This window comes from Lottia gigantea (assembly GCF_000327385.1).
Source record: "Lottia gigantea unplaced genomic scaffold LOTGIsca_32, whole genome shotgun sequence".
NCBI classification, from domain to species: Eukaryota; Metazoa; Mollusca; class Gastropoda; family Lottiidae; genus Lottia; species Lottia gigantea.
Genome location: NW_008709073.1, coordinates 2391955 through 2412926, shown reverse-complemented (window position 1 = coordinate 2412926; position 20972 = coordinate 2391955). Strand labels below are relative to the sequence as shown.

Here is a 20972-nt window from a genome sequence, read left to right as displayed (position 1 = left end):
CACACGTTTGACATTGTATAATACTGTGTAGCCTATTATCTGCTGACAGCATTATCTGTTTCTCATATTAACATTTGCATCATATGTGTGACCTTCTATCCTGGAGTAAGTTGTTTGAATCAAAGTATCCTGATTGAATTCTCTCTTGACATTTTGAACCCCATACATTTGAACAAAAAAGAATCTTATCCGTTTTGTGATATAAGTAGGCCTACAGTGCTGGTCAAGCCGGAAGGTACACTCAGGGGGGAGGGGGCCCTTGATAGAATAGATAGCAAACCTTAAAATATTCAATTACTACATCTGAACACCATACACAATTGCCCCTCCAGACAGTAGCATGTCTCTGGCCTGTGATAGGTCTTATTTTGAAGTTGAAATTCAGCCCTCTAAATGATCCACATTCACCTCAAGCCATCTGAGTGTGTTACCTATACTGCTTAATATAGCTTTTTAGTAATTGCATGTAACACACTTGTAAAGACTATCAAGATATTGATACAGAGTCAGATAGAGTATCCACCTAGCTGTACTGTATGTAGTATGTTGTTGTTATGTAACAAGAGTATGCATTAAGTGTATATAAAATATAAAACAATGACCATTTTATAATTTATTATTCTAGAGAACTATATACTTTCTATAGGACACCACAGTTGAAATAACATAAGATAATATTATACTAGTTGATAATTACTGAAGATAAGTGTGATAAATAGGTGGGTGATAAGGTAAGGTCTAATATCAAGGGTAAATAGTTGTATCTCTAGTGTGCTCACTATATAGGTAGTAGATATACTATTAAATACTGTTTCAAATTAGGATATTTATGATAAATAATCACAGCTCTTTGGATCAATAGATAAAAACAAACTTGAGAAAATGCAAGTCATGCGTATATGCAATGCTTTGACTCCAAATTAAGATATAGCCCTCGACCCCTTAAGTTGATGTTTTAAATAAAATTCCAACCTTGCCTCTTTCGTGGGATTCAAATTGTTGTCAAATTACAGCTTGTCTTATTCTGGTTGTACAGCTAAATATCATAGCAAGATAAAATAAGTTTCTTACCCTAATAAGGTTTAGATCAATCAGAATTAGCTTTCAAAATTTTTGTCAAATTTCCTCTTTAAATGCTGATATACATCAATTATTTGCCAAAAAAGTTTGGAAGCAACAGAAATTATGTTCTATAAAGATGTTCAGAAAACTAAAGCACTATTATGATCATTACAATACACTGGCATCAAAATTAACAAAAAAATATTCATAGCTTCTTACTCATTGATAAATTGAAATTCATGTTCTCATAAAAAAGGGTGCTCTCAATGATGAAATTGAGAATATGTTCTCAACTGTCAGTCTAAAATGATGTTCTCATTTCTTGATATGTTCATTTTGGATATATTTGTGTAAATATTTACTTTCCAAATTAAATAGCTCAATTTCAGCTATCTGTTTCAATTTTCAGAATGAATATCTGAAGTGTAGTTTGTCTTCAATTAAAGTTACTTCAATTCAATATCATGTCTGTTTTGGCAGAAGATGGAATGTGGTTAAATTTGACACTATAACCTTGGCACTAAATAACAATACATTAAGAAGTTAGTCCAATCATTTGTCTTTATATTTCATACACACTTCTGTTTATCAAAGAATAAGAAGCTCTAGAAAATCTGATAATGATTACTTCGTTTCAAATTATTATATACATATTTATAAACAAAATATACAAATCAAAACATACTAGTATTCAGCACACAACAAAAACAAGACCAGGCTAATTTCAATCTTAACTATCTTTTACCTGTCATATCTACTGAAATTTACCACAGTAGACTTGACAACAAAAACAAGATCAAGCCTACTTTAGTCTTAACTACCTTTACTAGACACGACTGCAGAAATTTGACAACATTTTTTTTTTTGCCGAAAAATGTTCATTCGTTCAACAAGATTTGATCATTGCCTTAAAATATTGCAGTCAAAATACAGAAAATGTCCTTAAAAATCAAATGAAATTTTGTGTGCTGATCGTAAACAAAACAAAACAAACATATCGAAAGTTGACTTAGTATACTGTGAAAATATAAAATCAAATTAGATTAGACGAAAAATTTGCTGAAATATTAGTAGAAGAATTCAAACATCTAAATCTTTGATTTAACGAAAAACAATATGTTTTTAAATCAATAGTGATCACATAAGAAAACCCAATTTCCCTGTGATTTTTAGTTGAATTTAAAATAATTCGTGCAATATAACCAAAATCATAACTGACTTTGAGCTCCATGATAATGATTTATAGGGTTGATGTTAGCAAGGCAGGGCATGTTCAACTTGATGCCACTCTGCACTTGGGTTTACAAATGTCCATGTAGCTTATAATGATTATATAGTTTATTCCATTTAAGCAACAGAGTTTAAATCAAATATTAATGTAATCTATAATGTTGAATGGATTTCATGATTTTAACATAAACCTGAATTTTTAACAATTATTTACAAATCCATATAACAATTTTCTTACAGAATAAGGAATGTACAATTTGTTCTTAGTAAATATCTGGTGGTCAAAATTCATTGTTTACAGTTACACAATCTAAATTATGTAATATCTAGGGGGCGCTTGATTGGTGAGTCTGCTCATTTGGGATTTATGGAACCAACCGCAAGTACAAAAAAAAAAATTTGAAACAGAGTTCAGAATATCTTCTGTCTATGCCCACAAAAAGAAGGTGTAGACAGAATTCAAAATGGCAGAGATAGAATGAAGAAGGGTAAATTTTGAATACGACCAATTCAGTAATGTTCGATTGAAGCCAAAATTGGAACAATCAAGCGCCACCCTAAAAATTCAAATGCTAATATTTATTTGCACATATAACTTATCATCTCTATCTAATCTAAATAATATCTACTTGTTTACATTTTGATTACAATACTAGCAATACTAATTTATCAGCATTCAGCCGATATTATTCAACTATTATTTGGCCTCAGCCGGTGCATTTGAGAGTCAAATTCTCCCTTCCTTGAAATCTGATTGTAACAGCAATATACACAATTTACAATCAACTATAGGTTCTATTAAAGTAAATTTTCTCAATTTTTATTGACATACTGTAAAGCAACATTAATTTCTACAACTGTAGCATGTTTTGTCTTTAGTCTTAATCAAAGAATGAAACAAACTTTGTAGAGTTACAATATTCAAGTTTGTCTTCCATTGTCATTCTAATATACATATACCACTAGTCTTGAAACTTGCTGACTCATTTCTTTCTCTGATAGTAATCTTCTGACAGATGTTGGCTAGCTTGGCTAACTTTTATATCTTAATCGCCAACCAAAATATGACTAACAAATGACAGGTTGAAGTCAGCAAGTTTCAATTATCAATTGATTGTCCCAATGCATACCATATATAACACATAATCACAGATCACTCTACTGAGATCGGAATATTAAATTCTCTTTCATTCTTCAATTCCTGATATTAAATAATAATAAAACAGAAACCAGTTCTGATCAAAAATTAACCAATCAAAATAAGATAATTTAGGCAAGATGTTCCCGTATTCGAAACAGTCTGAATGAAAATTTTTAAGAAATTCATTTTTCAACTGACAAAAAGTTTATTAAGCCAATTTCATGGGCAAATGCATTACTCCCAGCAACTATGGTCAAAATAAATGTATTTACTAATTAAGAGACAGTTTAATTAACATTTTGGGACATTTTTAAACTTTTGGTTGCACTATCAAAACAACTTGAAATAACCATATAAGTGGTATCATTTCAATTAATATTTTAACTAAATATTTGTACTTATTAATACATGGTTGGTTGCTAGGCAATGATTGACTAATTTGTTCAATGTTTATAATGATGTCACTTCCTTTCCAGCACCAGCAGACGACTGTGCTCTCTGGGCATCTCTGGGATAATACTTGGCTAATGTATGCTGTGGAATTCTCTTTAACATTTCTTTAGGGAAAATTCGTAGTAACTGCCAACCTTTGTCCAGAGATTCAAAAATTGTTCGATTTTCATAATGACCTGAAAAACACAGAAAATTGGAATGGTTAGTAAAATAATTTCTTCTGTTGAAATGAAATGAAGTTCATTATTAAGTACTACTGTTCAATAAACACTTTGCAGTGTACAATAAGGGAAACTATCAAAACAGAAGTGTACCGCTTACTCTATTCTGAAATTGGGGATCATGGATATAACCAACCAATGGTGACGTCTTAGTCAAAATTGATGTTATTTATTGATCTAATAGCTTACCTTGTGAAATAAAGTTTTTCTCAAATTTAATTAAAAATTCCAGATAAAGTAAATCTTCTGGGGTTAAAGCTTCTTCACCAACAACAGCTTTCATAGCTTGTACATCTTTACCAATAGCATAACATGCATACTGAAAATAACCAGGAAACATTACAAATATTGCCATGACTTTGAAACTAATATCACATGATAGGATGTCAATAACTGATTTAAATTCATGAGTCACTTCCTTTAATACAAATCATCATCTAATTGTGGACTAAACAGATGCATTATTCTAATTCTAATAAGTGATACAGATAGAAAATAAAAACTTACCAGTTGATTAGAAACATCAGCATGATCTTCTCTGGTCATGTCATCACCAATAGCTGATTTCATTAATCGAGACAATGATGGTAAGACATTAATAGGGGGATAGATCTAAAATAATGATAAAAGTTTAGTTATTAAAGTAACCATGAGGGTAATGCAGAAAAAAGGGGGGAAGGGGGGGGGGGAGCTGCACCTTAATGCAAATTTAGTAATACAGTAATTTCATTGAGGTCCCATTGCTTACCACCCTATCTTTATCCCTCTGAATGCAGATTGAAAAATATATTCCATGTTTTTACGTGAGCAACTTTGATAATAAGGGACTGCATTAAAGGGACGAATGCGTTATTTTTTTACCAATCATACTTTAGTCTTAGCAACAGGAATTTTTTAGCTCATCCAATCAGTAATAGTGTTCACAGATCACCATCAAAATTTGAGCTTTCAATTCCATATGTATCCAGAATTATCCACGTTTCAAAGTTAAAAAGACAAGTTTTTTTGAGACACTACCATATATAGTGAAAGACATCTATAGAATAGGAAAAGAAATTCCTAGTTTGAGAAATTTTTGAAGGGATTATACAATTTTTGTACATTTCTAGTACTTCTATAAAGGACTATTTACATATATTCAAGACTCAAATCAACTCTCCCAAGGGCCAATCTTGGACATATTTCTCAAATTGGGTACCAGATAACATTTAACTTTATCTGGTCTGCTTAAATCCATTTACCAATGTCAAATTTGTAAGGACTATGTCCAAGGCTACCAGTTTATGTACTAATGCAGATATAATCCTGGATGTAAAAGACTATTATCTGACCTGTCTGTTATGTAACTGTCTATCAACATATATTTGACCTTCAGTAATATAACCAGTTAAATCAGGAATAGGATGGGTGATATCTATAATAATTAGGTCATAAATAATATATCAGCATGTTCAACTGACTAAAACACATCATTTAACAGTATACTACTGTATCTATCTTTAATATCAAATACAATTACATCATCTCAAAACCGTCATTTGACTAAAGGTACATTTTGGTTTAACTTGATGCTCTCAAAAATTACTTGCCAGCGGCAGGTAGATGGGCATTATTTGTGACTTCAAAGAAGTAGCATTTTTCACTTTGATCCTATGCTTCAATTAACGCTATTGTGAAAAAAATGTGAAATTCACACTATTTGAAAAGTTATAAATCAATTGAACTTCTAAGAAGAACAAGAATCTATCTATGTTTCAAAGGAAGACATGATTTTATAACATTTCTTTTTATATTCCTGTTAAAACCTTAACTCACCGTCGTTAGGCATGGTTAGAATAGGTATCTGTGTAATAGACCCATTTCTACCTTCAACACGACCAGCTCTCTCATATATAGTGGCTAAATCAGTGTACATATAACCTGGGAAACCTCTTCTACCAGGTACTTCTTCTCTAGCAGCTGATACCTGTAATAAAATAGATCATATTACATTCTTTGAATGAAACCAAGATTAGAACCCATGACCACCACTCAGTTGACATAACCAAGTCCTGTAAAGATTTCAACGCTCTGATCAACTTGGTTCGAAAATAGGTTTAAAACCCCCGCATCTGCGAAGATGGGGAATGTCCCCATTTAACAGATCCCATTTTAACTGTCTCTACACCAGCTGACAGATGCTTCGATCTATAATCAACTGTGCTACAGCTACTCAATGTATAGTCAGCCATCACCAAAAATACTCAATAAATTGACATGGAAAACAGTGGCAATCCTAGTGATCAAATCTAAAATCTTTACGAGGCAGAATAAATGTTGTTACCTCTCTCAAAGCTTCAGCATAGGAACTCATATCAGTAAGAATAACCAGTACATGTTTCTCACATTGATAAGCCATGTATTCTGCTGTTGTTAAAGCAATACGTGGGGTAATAATTCTCTCAATTCTGAAACAGAATCATTTATATAATCATATTTGTGTCTTATGACTTGAGATGTGATTGTCCTTATGGGCAATCAGAAGGTATACCTAAGGTTCTTCTGTCAAAATTAGGTATTGGATTGATCATTTATTTATCACAAGAGAAGTTTTTAGCATTACGTTCATAAGGCGTCTGCCATTTGTATCACAATACAAGCAGGCAACATGATAGTTAGTAGTCTCTTATTGTGATGCCAGATAGTCCAGATCACACAATGTTTACTTATGCACAATGTAATGAAATTATTACTACTTTACAAGACTTTTTTCCTTAAGACTCAAGAGTTGACTAAAAAATATAATATTTTCACTTCAATAACTTACGTAGGATCATTGGCCAAGTTCAAGAATAAAGATACATTTTCCATAGAGCCATTTTCTTCAAAATCTTGTTTGAAAAATCTAGCAGTTTCCATGTTCACCTAAAAAAAAACAAAATAACATATTTCATGAGTTTATAACTCAAAGAACACAACTTAGTTGTGAATATGGCAAGGTTTCAATAGATTATTTTATGCTGATTCAGGTTCATATAGATCTAAGAATAATTAACTTAAAAAAAACATTTTTAATCATTCAGATCAAATGCAAACAGGTACTGCAAATTTAAGAAGAGACCAACAGACTGATGAAATTCTTAGGACCAAAGACCAAAGTACATAGTACTTACACCCATAGCAGCAAATACAATGGCAAAATTATCTTCATGATCATCCATAACACTTTTACCAGGTAATTTGACTAAACCAGCTTGACGACAAATTTGAGCAGCAATCTAAAAAACAAAACAATCTGTTGAGTATATTCATTATCAACTTTAGATTCCATTAATCTTTAAACAATGAACCCTGGGGGTGGTTTCGAAATCCTCCTACTCAAGCGATAGAGTTGGCTAATCCTAGAATTGTCACCTGTCAAAATGCCAAAGATGCATTGTATGAAATTGTAAGAGAATTGGTAGCCAGATTTAAATCCTGAAAAGTGATAAAGATAGCTAAAATTACTATATGTGTTGAGTGGTCTAATAAGAACTTATTTCGATTCAGCCATTATGATGTTGGATTAAGTTTTTACTTACTTCATTATGTGGTAGACCGGCAGCTGAAAAGATAGGAATTTTCTGTCCTCTAGCAATAGAGTTCATAGTATCAATAGCTGATATACCAGTTTGAATCATTTCTTCTGGGTAAATACGAGACCAGGGGTTAATAGGCTGACCTATAATATAATAATAAATCATAAATTACTGGCAACATAACCAAAACTCTGTGGAGAACAGCTTACGTGCTGTAGTAATGTTTCCATATGACCCTTCAATTTATGTAATGATCACCATCTTTAACATAGAAGAATATATTTGTGCTATTGTAAAACTATATTAAAACAAATAAGATGCTTTTTCAATCAAATATTTTAGAATTACCCCCCATTTTGAACATTTTTCATGAAAACGATAATTTTAAACGTTGCCACATCAGAAAGGCTTGAATATATCAGATTGTAATATACATGATGCAGAATTCACTGACACTGAATGTGTTTTTTTTTTATCAAATAAGAATGGACCTTTTCTCTTATCAAATTTGTAACAAGAAAAATGGTCATTTACCTTGAATATCTAAGAAATCTTCAGCTAAAACTGCAGGTCCCTTATCAATAGGTTTACCTGAACCATTAAATACACGACCTGCAAATAAATATTGGATAGCAAATATTTCAGAAACATGGAATAAATCCAGTAGTTTAATAGCATAATGGCCTCAGGGGTTCCATGTTCTTTGAACAAAGAAAGAACAGATAGTCACAACTCCTGTTTTAATGAAACTGGATTTAATAAGTTTAATATTGTTCTTAGATCATAATTATCCAGATGGTTTATGTAACCCACTTTAAACACTTTATGTTGCTACAGTAAATATATCTTACCTAACATGTCCTCTGATACAGGCATTCTTAAAATATCTCCAGTAAATTCACATGTTGTATGTTTAGCATCAATACCTGATGTACCTTCAAATACCTATAATTAGAGAGTTTCAAAATGTCTACTGGTGTTAAATGCTAAGCAGTGTGACATTCTATTTTTAAACTCAAGATTGAAGTAATGAAAGCTGAGTGTAATGAGGGAATTTTTTTCACTGATTTCTAATTATTAATTGTGCAGCTCATAGCGTATATTATCAATTTCAACCACTCCTTCTTATCTCACTCCCACTTGTAGGTACCATCTAGATATACAAAGATCGTGTCCTTACTTTTAGTCAGTACCTTCAAAAGTAAATCTGGTTGTTGGCTTTGAACCCTTAAACCAAGTTCTCTTAACCGATTCATAATATAATTTGAAAAATATACCTGTACAACAGCCTTCGATCCACTGACTTCCAAAACTTGTCCACTACGTTGACTTCCATCAGCCAATGTAAGGTTAACAATTTCAGCATATTTAGGAAACTGAAAAAGTTGACAATGAACTAAGATATCTGACATGAATGGTTTAGGAGTACTTGAACATTAAATTACCTCAACAGAGTGTGTTGGTTGAATTGCAGACAAACCAGAAGTATGATTTTTTTTCTGAAAGTGATACTTGATACTGAAATTTTGTTTTTTCAGATGATATCTAGATGACCATATGATTAAAAATAATGAATTTGATAATAACAAATTTTCTAAGAAATTATCTGTATTCACCTTGACATCATCTAATATAACTAGAGGACCATTTACACCAGATACTGTTTTATATGCTAAAATAGAAAAATAATACATAACAATTACTTCACCATAAATATTGATAAAAACTTGATGTAGGTCAACAAACAATGGTTAAAGTTTTAAATTCAAACCAAACAAATAAAGCTCCTTTATGTTTGTGGGTACATGACGGATTTGGCAATTTTGGAAATATGTTCTTGCATTATGAAAAACATCTAATTTTAACAATCTACCAAGAATTATACTGGTTTGCTTTTAGATTTTTTTAATTCTTTTCCTTCATCATATTTTAAAGTGTTTGATAATTCAAATCTGCTATTTCAACATATATCTGACATTAAGAATGCATTTGACCCAAAGTCTGGATTTTTTTTTTACGTTACACAAATCTGGAAGTTATTATAGCTACCTATATAGTAATTGTTCCAAGATATTTTATACTTGTAAAGACAAAAATATGTTTAATATTTAACTTAAAGGAGCACCTTCACTATCCATTCGACCAATCATACCTTAGTCTCAGAAAAAGGAATTTTGTTAGCTTACATAATCAGTAATAGTGTTCAAATTTGAGCCTTCAAATCCATGTGTATCCTTAATTATTCACGTTTGAAAGTTAAAAATTCGTCTCAAATTTTAGTGAGACTATGCCCTATAGTCTGACAGTATCCCTTTAAAAATTTTGACGCAGACCATATGTCAGAAATAAAAATAGTAAATGACATGAAAATAGTAAGTGGAATGAAAATAGACTTTCAAGCAAAAGCCATTTTTTCTTAGTTATGATAGTTGAACCAAAAATTGCATATGATCCTTTTTAGCCCTAAATACAGTCAACTCTTGATTAAATGAGGTTTATTTTTGTCTAAATAACCTTGTATTTAAATAACATCATTAGATAAGCTTGATTGTTCAAGGTTAATTAATCAAGACAACAATGAAAGAGAGTGGGAGAGAAATAGAGTGGGAGAAAACATGGTGTCTATCAATCAATATTCCATATATAGTAAATTATCTAATGTCACATACAGTCTTATTCCATTTCTTGTCTCTCCATTCCAAGACTAGTACATAGAATCACTATAAATGTTGACATCTTTAAGATTTGTGAAAATATCTCAATTACCAGTACATTTTTTTATGTCTATCTTCTATTTTTTTGAAGATTTTTCGAACTAAAACTCTACAAATTTGGCCATTGACATGTTCTATTGGTAGATTCTAAAATGTCCACAACAGGTTTCATAATATATAATAATATGTAGAGATAAAATGTTGGAGATGAATAAAAAAATCAATAGATGATTTACTATCAATGAAAACCATCTGCTGACATACAACTGAACCATATCTTGCATTCAAACTTTTAAAACAAGGTGAATACAAGCCTACAAGTGATATCTATTACTTCACTGTAGTTATGGTATTTTCAGTTTACAATTTTTAGGCACCTATAACTATCTTGACTAGATCTTCTTCTATCTAATGTTAGTTATTATTCAAAGTATTGAGAGCCAGCACTGTTCCAAAACGCCTTATCTCCATACAAACGACAATCCAAAACTACTAAGTCTTTCTATTCTCTTGAAATCCAACATTCTACAGATTTTTTTAAAGACTGTAGCTACAAAGACGTGAACTCTGTCTGTGAGATAACTTCCTTAGACTCTCATTACCCTACTTATAATAAATTTGAATTTCTAAGAGAGATTAAATCATAAACTTAAACAGACCAAGGACATAGGTTACATCAAATTCAATTGTCTATGTTGGTAGGCAAAACTGTCTCTGAAGTCATTCTTCAACCTAGTTTTAAGTTCAAAAGTTCAAAGTCTCTATGAATTGTAGCTCCACCGACAAAAGTCTGTTCCAAGAAGTATTTAAAGACAAATGCACTTTTGTTCGCATCACAAAATCCCAGTGTTGGTGTGGGCAGAAATTTGATTGGATGGCTGCATCATTGCACTGATGAATATTCAAGAGGCCTGTCTATAGAAGTGGCTGAATTAAAAATAAACAAAATAGGAACGAAAATTTGGTCTATAAAAGTAACCTAATATAAATATTTACCATCAAATACTCGATATATCCACAAAATACTGTTCCAGTTTACAATTACAAGCTTATTAAAGTAGAAAAGAGGCCATCATACTAAAGTTATGTTTAAAGGAAACATTCGCAATACAGGTAGCAAAATAAATATTGAAGTTTGTGAGGCTTACAAAAGAAAAGTGTACAAGTAAACAAAAAGTGTTTTGATAATGAACAGGAAAACCTGAGGATTATTTTGACCTAAAGATTATAATATAACTTTTACTATATAGTGTTTTATATATCATACTCTGCTCTATATAATATTAAAACAATAATTAAACATTTTAACCATGTGACATTTAAATACAATGACAGAATCAATAATCATTCATCCTGCAATAAAGGCCAACCTGGCTAACAGATAATTTTTGTCGACTAAATTGCATTGTGACTAATTTTGTCACCTTGCCTCCTGGTTTAAAAAAAAAATTACAATAAATTTTTGATGTTAAGTGCTATTTTTCAATGTAAATTTTAACAGATTTTTTAAGAAAATGGATCCTGATGTTTGGTTATAACTGCTCCATAACACATAAAGAGGCCCTGTATGCTACAAGCTGTGCGCGTGAAAGATCCCTTGACAGTTGGAAATCGAAAAAGAGCAGGTTTATGCCGCTGTCCTGGCAAAATTTCCCTCATTGTACCCTGCATGGTGCAGAAAAGTAGGACATAAAACTCCATTCATTTCATTATCAGGAATTTCTCTCAAAGAAAAGTGCTCAAGAACTAAGTTACTAAAAGCTTAAATAAGCTAATTGTATAAAACCAATATGTTTTCATGTGATTTCTGCTTTTTACAATATTCTAAAGACTTTGCAACTAAAACAGATGTAGATAGTATTACCAAATTTTAAAACTTCATAGATTTTACTTGCAGAGCCAGAGAGCAAAGCAGAGTTTTTTTGTCCTATTTGTATAAACAGATTATAAAACTTTATGGATTTCACTTGCAGAGAGTATAGCAGAGAGTTTTTGACATATTTATGAACATGATAATGATTCTTTAGACAAACTTGTTCCGAGATGGTTTGTTGATGGCCTAGACAAATTGGTGAAGGTTTGATCCACTGAATACTTTGGGTTATATTGTTGCCAACAGTTCGCCTTTTAGTGAAGGAAAGTAGAATTAACAGAAGTTTAAGTGAAGTCTAAAGTGTTGAATGGTTTTAGAAGACATTATGCAAATCTTCTCCATATATATTCAAGCTTAATCAAGCTGTCAATATATCAGTATGTTTTATTTGTAGTGATAGAAGAATGTTTAGATTGACAATAACTTCACTACCTATCTACTCTTACCCTTGATGATAATGACCTCCCTCAATCTATATTGGTTCAAATTAACCTTAGATACCTAGCAATGCTCACCCATAAAATGTTGGCTTTTTATTTTTCATGTGAATTAGCTTAGCTAAAATGCCCTTTCAACAAATTTATAAAAAAAACAAACTGTACAAAATAGAAAACTAAAAGATGAAAATGTAAAGTCTCATTTTTGTTGTGCATTATAAAATATTAAAAATAAGCTAATTTCTAATCCTGAGTTGAAATATATAAGCATAATATTGAATGCAATCAGTTAAGTAGAATTTACAGAATAACCCAAGGCGATAAGTTCCCTTCTTAATTCTGATACCATAACCAATACTTATTCATCTACTCATCTTTTACTCCATATCATTTTCAGCATCTCAGACTATGAAACTGAGTCTGTGGTGATAGTGAAACTAACACTTTGTAGTTGGTAAAGCAATTCTGATTAGCTTAATCTATCATCAAATGGGCCTCCCAAAATGTAGAGACTATTTTGCATGATAATGCAAAGTTTGACAATTAAACAGTTCTCATATTACCAAGCCGGTAAATAATTATTTATAAGCCAAAAAAATAAAAATAAATGGCTGATGACAGTGACACATCAATCAAGGATCATCACGTTTCTAACAAAAGATGCAGCAGAAAGGATAATTTTTTACACTCACTGATTCGAGGTTGTGATATATAATCTCTTGTTACTGCTAATTTGTTTATAGTTCTACCACCGACATCATTAATTGGTCCATTTAGAGAGCTCATATCCATCCTTCCTCCAGTTTTCGCCATCTTGCTGTCAGCGTGTCATGTGACTTCAGTGTCACGAGTTCACGACGCAACCTAATTAATAAAGGGAAATAACCACGTTTAACTAGCAGGTGCCCGTTCTGTAAACAGGCCGATATTAAATTTGCTATTAAACTATGATGTTTTCATTGTAATTATCTGCTTTGGAAACAACCACAAAATATGGAAAATGAGTGGTTTTCCGGCCAGAGGCTCTGATTCCCCAGAGACGGTCGCCAAGGCCCAATTCATTGTCTAGTGTGATCCCAAAAGGAACAGATCGTGCTCTTACAATGCCTGGTATTCTAAACGCTTTCAATTTTTGCTCACCGCATTGCATCCAACTAAAAGTTTGGTTTTTGTTTCTAGTTAAAGGGAGTTAAAATAATATTAGATTGCGGATTGATGTTAGGAATTGTAGGTGTTCTGGGACGTAAAGAAGCATTTAGGTTGGCTCCTGCACCAATGCCATATAGGCCGAATTTTTGTATTTAACTTTGATGATGAAGGAATAAGGGAACTGATTAAAACTTGAATGCAAGTGAAACTTTATCCTAATGAATAGCATAAGAAAATGTCATGTTGAAAGGTTTCCACCCTCCGCCTCCACATATGAATCCATTATGCCACTTAAAATAAGGAAATGGCCACCCCAGTTAATATTGAAACCAAGCCTTCGGAACAATTTCATTGACTCCTCTATTTTATTGGCATAAAAATAAATTTTTCTCGTTGTGAATACAAACATAGAACAATATTCTAGCAATGTAATTTAAAACATAAGTTGGTTCACGAAAAAGTTAACTCTCTACTTAAATTACTCTTTGATCTGCCAAAGTTTATAGGTTTTAGTTTAGGTTCGTCAACAGCATCAACATGAACATGGACAATGCTCATACTGTTTAATGATCTATCAGTTTCACCATCAACTTTGTCATCTGTCACGAATTCACCTTCTTTCAAACTATGTAACCAATTAAACACTTTAAGATTTCTATGGGAACGATCCAGTGTGTATCCATGATTCAAATTCTCCACATCTTGCTGTCTAATCTCGTGTTGCCGTGGTCTTCCCATCCTACTCTTGATATCCTGTTTTATAACATCGCCTAGTTCCGGCGAGATTCTGATATTTTGAGGATTATTTGGATCAGTGCGGATACATCCCGCAGTAGACTGTGGTCGTGACGCACTCTTTCGACTAACTCGATCCAAAGCCATGGTTGTTGATGCAATTCTTTCTCTAACCTTTGCAGACATACCACGGTTCAGATCCACATCGGAGATTTTCTCGTCAACTTGCCACATTCGAACCTTTTCTTTGAATGGTGGTGTCACTGTTCGGGTTGTCTGTTTGTCCAACATGGCAACACTAATGCCTTCGGAATCATTTGATGAATTCTTACCGTTAAGAATTCGCACGAATGGTTTCATACGTCCATTCTTTGAAGAAGTGGGTATTTGAGAGAAACGTCTTTTAGATTGTAAAAGTTTGTTTTTTGACAGGGTGTTGATATGTGTAATACTGTCACTTTTCTTGAGTCTAGGGTTCATTTTTATCCACGATTCACGACCACATTTCAACACCTGTGTTTTCTCCTCCTCATCCATTAAATCAAACGCTGTGATAGCCACCGAATTAGTGGCACCAGGAGTGATCTGAAAAGCATTTTGTTGACGCATTAATTTATCAAAGGCTCCGTGTTTTTGCCCTTGCATTGCAAGAGCCCATTTACTGATGGTGGATGCATTGTCAGTTGTTGTTGGTGGACGTTTGTTTCTTCGTTTTCTTCTGGTTGTTTCGGAAACCCTGGAAGATTTCCCATACGTGGAGCAAGACAGTAGCGAAAGTTCAGTCACTATGGATTCCGAGCTTGAACATCTTTTAATCCGAGGTTCTATTCCAAGTTTGGCACTATACAATGGTTCCTTGTCCTTTGATTCGTGGGGTTCAATATGTTGAAGGATGTAATCGGGCATCCATCCTCGAAGCAATTCTGAAATTTTACCTTCCTCTGATAGTTCGAGTATATGTGTATCACTTATAGCTTCACAAATAGCGGCAGACGATTCAGAATGATTGGAACGATTTTCAAGATCCTCTGTCCTGTCGCTTTCACCATCTGACGTGTCTTTCCACTGAACTGTATTACGTTGGTCGACCAATTCTGGAAGGTTCTTGTTTCCAGGCATTATGGTTTGACTGTATGTTGCATACTTCCTTCTTAGACGCGGTTCTATACTGAAATAGAGATTTTAATTTGTAACAATGGCTTCAGAAATAATATGCGTGACCAACCACTATAGATCAATAGCGTAATATCATAATACAGTATAGGTTTACAGATTATAATCTTGAAATCTATAATAAGTTAATCTAAACGAACAGGCTAACATAATTAAAAGGTAATCCGAAACCTTGACTTAACCTTTAATCGGGTATAATACAAAATTACGAAGACGGGGTGTTGGCTCATTGTCAAAGGTGAGCGAAAAATATCACAAAATTTTAAGATGTCAATAAATGATAAATTTAAGGATGAATAACAACGGTTTCGGACGTATATAATTGGCAAATTGCAACATTGAAAGCTGACAATGTTAAGAACATATTATGGCAATTTAAGAGGACATGTTGAGAACATATTGTGGCAATTTCAGAGGACATGTTGAATTTGGATTCTGGTGGACGAAATGTCATAATATGCAAAATCCTAAAACTCGGACAACGATCTGGGGGGACCAACCTTGATAGGCGTCTCCCTCAGGCGAGGACCGAAGTGGCAAAAGCCCGTTGAGTCTAGGCTCCCCAATGTACCTTTAGCATCAGTACGATATTATCCATATTGATAATATACTACCGATGCTTAAGAAGCTAACGGAATTCAGATGGCCTGCGATGAATGTTAAGCATAGGACTTAATTTTCACTTCGAATTAAGACCTGACATAGGCCGAGGCCCTCCCACTAAATACACTACTGCGGCCCAACCAGCTCGTCATCATAAATTGCCTGAACGTTATTCGATTCACTAGCCTTATAATATTATTGAATGATAGGAAATCGATAAATTCCATTAGCCTACAAATTAATTCCAATAGATATTCAAAGATTCCTTATAAACAGACAAGAATATTATTCTGAATTGACCTAACACAATATTCAGTTGTCTGATCAGAAAAAAAAACACATAAAACAGAGATTTAACCTCAAAGTTTATAGATCTCACAGTTGGGAAAAAGACAATTTGATCCCACCACATGTTTCACACCCGAATAAAAATTTATGATTTATTGAAATTCAGTAGTTTAAAACTAATGTTATTGAATTGTAGACCAATGTTAACGATATGTGTAAATAGAGTAATCAAGTACTTGGATTATGTTTACATACCATTTACAGTAACCGTGGAGAACCACTTGAATATATTGACTTTAAAAATCATATTAGTACACTCCTCTAGCTCGTTGTACACTGTACTAGTTGTACAATCTGCTAGGTAGTTGCACAATATACTTGCTAATGTTGTACAATATGCTAGTATGTTTCGCAAGATTTAAGATGAGTGTATATAGTGGTACAACTACAATGCGCTAGATAGTTGCACAATCTGCTATATAACTTAGTTTAAAATAGGTTGTTGTACAATCTGTTGTAGATGTATATTTTATTAGCAAAGTTCGCAAGCTGCTAAATAGTCCCACAATCTGAGTAATGGGCTATAGTTGTACAATGTTTTATATATGCTTACACAATCTAACTACTAGGTATAGTATTTATTTGAGTTCTGCATTCTACTGGATGATTTCGCAGTCTGCTAGTTATAGCTGCACACTTGCTAAATCTTGTAATTTGTTGTACAATATATTAGCTAGTTGTACAAGTAACTACCTCCTTGTAGAATCCAATGGATGGTTGTACAATTTCCTATAGCCAGTTGTACACTTTGATATACGTCAGTCTCCTGTAGCTAGCTGTACAATTGTTTACATTGCCTAGTTCGCGACTCTTATTTAACCAATCCCATCCCTTTGAAAGTTTCTACTTACATCCTAAGTTTGCTTGTTTATTCCTTGGAAGTAGTACATGCATTAAACATATACCGCAGATAAATCCCAAAGCAATTCAGACTTGAATCTGAAATCTATGACGTGGTGTATGTATATTATAAATTGAAATACGATCTGTGGTTATATGAGCCAATAAATCAGTGATTTGGAACAATATATTAATCTAATCTAGATTGTAATCATACCTCTTATTGTCAGTTCGGCTTGATCAAATAAAATATTATACACCTCGATAGTCTTTCGTGCTCTTTAAAATCATATCACCGTGTAACAGATATTGTCATGAAACTACGATTTTTAATAGTGTTTATCAATTAAATTTAAGCCCGCTTTAGGCATTGTCTTGAAAAATTTAAAAGCGGTTACTGTGGGACAAACGGTAATACATTAGAAGTTCCACTGGCGCTCAACAAGCACCGAAAATTGCCGACTGACTGTGTTGCAGAAATTGTCCGTGTAAACGAAGCTAAGGTCCTGCTAGATAAGATTCCCAATTCAGTCTCTAAAGCAATGCGAATATTACTGTTTCTTAAAGCTTTTGTGCTTGCACTTTTAAAACAGTGTATAACTTTGCAGTCAGTAAGCCTGGTACAGATAAAGGGAGGCAACACATTATTAAAAACTGCACGAATAAATTTTTTGATAAAAGTCAACTATCAACAAGGAGTTCTACATATGCAAATAACTGGGCCAGAATAAATAAATAACATTAAAGACAAAAACATATCGATTTTATTCATAACAAAATAACAAGCAAATGATTTTGACATGCAATGTTTTAGAATACAGAGTTCATAATAAACAACTAAAAGTAACTAATTTCAAATAAGAAATTCGATTAATCATAGAAAGTAATATTGAGAGAAAAAAAGTGCATATACCCAATATGTGGAGGCACAAAAATGTTCTTTTTTTCGGCAAAATAATAATGTACTACTATGCATCAAGTGTTCATAATTTCTGTAGACAAACAAAGTCAGTCATTTTCTTTTCTTTTCAAGTTTACTTCTTTACATGTTGAATTGGAATTTTCTTCGGTGCTTCCAACGCTGCGGGTCCTGTTATGGTCAGAATACCATCCTTTGAAAATGTTGATTCCACCAATTCGGGGTTTACATTGTCTGGTAATACAAACTTACGGCAGTATTCCTGATACACCGACGAGTTCTCACTCTTTTCTTCGTGTTTAGCATGTACGGCAAGTTCCTTTCCAGAGGTTTTCACAGTAATTTCTTCTGGTTTAAAATTACTCAAATCAAGTTGAAGTTCCAAAGCTTCACTGCCATCGGCTCTTTTGACAATTGGGTGTCGTAATCTCTTCATCTGTGTTTCCAGATCTTTGTTGTTGTGTGCGATGGGCTCTCTTGGTGTTAAACGAGACATAGCGTTCCTCATATCGTAATTTTTCCTCATCGCCTGACGATGCAAATCTTCGATGAATTCGTCAAAGAAATGATTGTCGATGATAACTGGAACTACTGCTCTGTTCATCTTTTCTGTTTTTCTTGAACCAAAAATGTAGCCTAAAATCTTCCTTCTTAATAGCTCAAAAATCACTTTTAGCAGTTAGTCTAAGCTTTACTTGAATTATAAGCGCCCTACAGCACTAAATCGCTTCGGAATTTCTCGTATAATGAAAGTTAGTTGCTTATTCGTATATTGACTCGAATCGCTGGCGAGTGAATTTATATAATCAAGCAGAAAAGTGACGAATTCTCTAGAAAGTCTGGGCTGTTCTGGACTACAATATAAATTTGTTATAAATGAAGATAATCGAGTCTAGCTTTACCTGGAATATTCGAGATAACTATTTATTATTATGTTATTTCAATGTATTAGGAAGTGGGAGATATTTTTGAAAATTGTGTAGGAAAAAAAACTCACGCATCTGTAAGATTAGAATCAAAACAGAAAAAAATGTATTGTTTTTATGTTTTTGATTACAAAACTAACCTTACATTTCTATAGATTTCTATACAGTAGCTAAAAAAGACTATTCTTTCAAAAAGTATTGTATAATTCCATTTCTGCGGAGGGGGAGAGTGTTGAGGCAAATCTTCCCTGGCCCCGCTCCTCTTTTATGCAGCTGATTTTCATTATAGTCAGGGTGGATCCTTCGTCACTAGGATTGAGAAACAAGTATTATTTCGATCAAAGATGGCGAGGAACATTGATCTTTATGAATGAAAAATAGGTTCCAGGAATAGACTTCACAGTTCTCTAGAAGTTCAATATTCAACCTTTTTGTCCTCGAATAGTCGATTATAAACATGCATGTTAAGCTGTAATATATAATTATCAACACAAGCCTTGTAAAGTCACAGTGACACTGTTAGTACAAAAAGATCACATATTTAGTTAAAATTTATAACAGACGAATAATTCAAGTGCAATGTAGTCACACGGGGAAAAAGTACAGGGCAATCTGACCAAAGAAAAATACTGTTTAGTATTCAGTGGCGTTCCTAGAAATTATTAGGTCGAGAGGGGAAAGGGGAGGGAGGTAAAGTAAGATTTTGATCCTGTTATGTTATTTATGCCACAAGGTATATCTACTGATGATAATAATATGCTCTTATTGGCCAAGTTAAATTTTTAAAATTTTATGTTTATTCTAAGACGTAGTATCCCTTTAATTAAAGCAATGAATTTCTCGAACTTTTGTTATCAAGTCAGAACAGTTATAAGTGCAGTAAGGTTATCCTTGTATTCAGATAGCCCTACTCGACATGCAATTTAATAGGCGTAATATCAGTCTAGAAAATTCTAGAATCATCGATAAGCTCTAGACGCGGGATATATAAACTAGGGAAACGTTGAGGAAATCAGTTAATTTTTTTACTAAAGGAAGTGAAAAATCGCAGTCGATAGTATAACTGTTAATTCGCTGTATATTACATATATCTGCAAATATGTCGAGAGCTTTAATACCAAGAATCCTTACCACTAACTTCTTTGATGATTTTTTTCAAGATGTGAATCGTGAAGCTTTGAGACAACAGTATGATATGAGAAATGCCATGATCAGATTGGCACAAAGAGATCCAATAGCACATATCAACAAGGATTTAGAGCAGCAAATGAAGAAACTGAGAGATCCTATAGTTAAAAAGGACGATGGCAGTGAAGCTTTGGAACTTCAACTTGATGTGAGTAATTTTAAACCAGAAGAAATTACTGTGACAACTTCAGGAAAGCAACTTTCCGTCCATGCCAAACACGAAGAAAAGACTGGAAATTCCTCAGTTTATCAGGAGTTTAATAGAAGTTTCACTCTACCGGACGGTGTTAAACCAGACACTGTTCAATCCACGCTGTCGAAAGATGGAATATTAAGCATAACAGGACCAGTGGACAGAGCCTTAGAGGGACCAAAAAAGATACCAATTGAACATAAAAAATAA

The 20972-nt window shown here is 33.0% G+C and overlaps 4 protein-coding genes across 4 annotated transcripts; 1 reads left to right on the top strand and 3 right to left on the bottom strand.

Moving 5' to 3' along the window:
• Positions 1-3883: 3883 nt before the first annotated feature.
• On the bottom strand, positions 3884-13474 carry LOTGIDRAFT_119755 (hypothetical protein; the record flags this gene model as incomplete). Its single annotated transcript, XM_009058093.1, has 14 exons — positions 3884-4062; positions 4297-4426; positions 4615-4719; positions 5439-5521; positions 5923-6073; positions 6431-6554; positions 6914-7011; positions 7260-7364; positions 7668-7807; positions 8199-8276; positions 8516-8609; positions 8942-9040; positions 9281-9336; positions 13381-13474. 14 exons carry the CDS (start codon positions 13472-13474, stop codon positions 3884-3886), a joined length of 1536 nt encoding a protein of 511 aa, XP_009056341.1.
• Positions 13475-14287: 813 nt separating this feature from the next.
• Positions 14288-15691, bottom strand: LOTGIDRAFT_162170 (hypothetical protein; the record flags this gene model as incomplete). The annotated part of the gene is made up of 1 exon (XM_009058092.1): positions 14288-15691. One exon carries the CDS (start codon positions 15689-15691, stop codon positions 14288-14290), a length of 1404 nt encoding a protein of 467 aa, XP_009056340.1.
• A 2915-nt stretch (positions 15692-18606) lies between these two features.
• On the bottom strand, positions 18607-18897 carry LOTGIDRAFT_98752 (hypothetical protein; the record flags this gene model as incomplete). Its single annotated transcript, XM_009058091.1, has 1 exon — positions 18607-18897. A coding segment is annotated over one exon (291 nt), but the record flags the coding sequence as incomplete, so codon positions are not given.
• Positions 18898-20648: 1751 nt separating this feature from the next.
• On the top strand, positions 20649-20972 carry LOTGIDRAFT_119948 (hypothetical protein; the record flags this gene model as incomplete). The annotated part of the gene is made up of 1 exon (XM_009058090.1): positions 20649-20972. The coding sequence occupies one exon, from the start codon at positions 20649-20651 to the stop codon at positions 20970-20972; it is 324 nt and encodes a 107-aa protein (XP_009056338.1).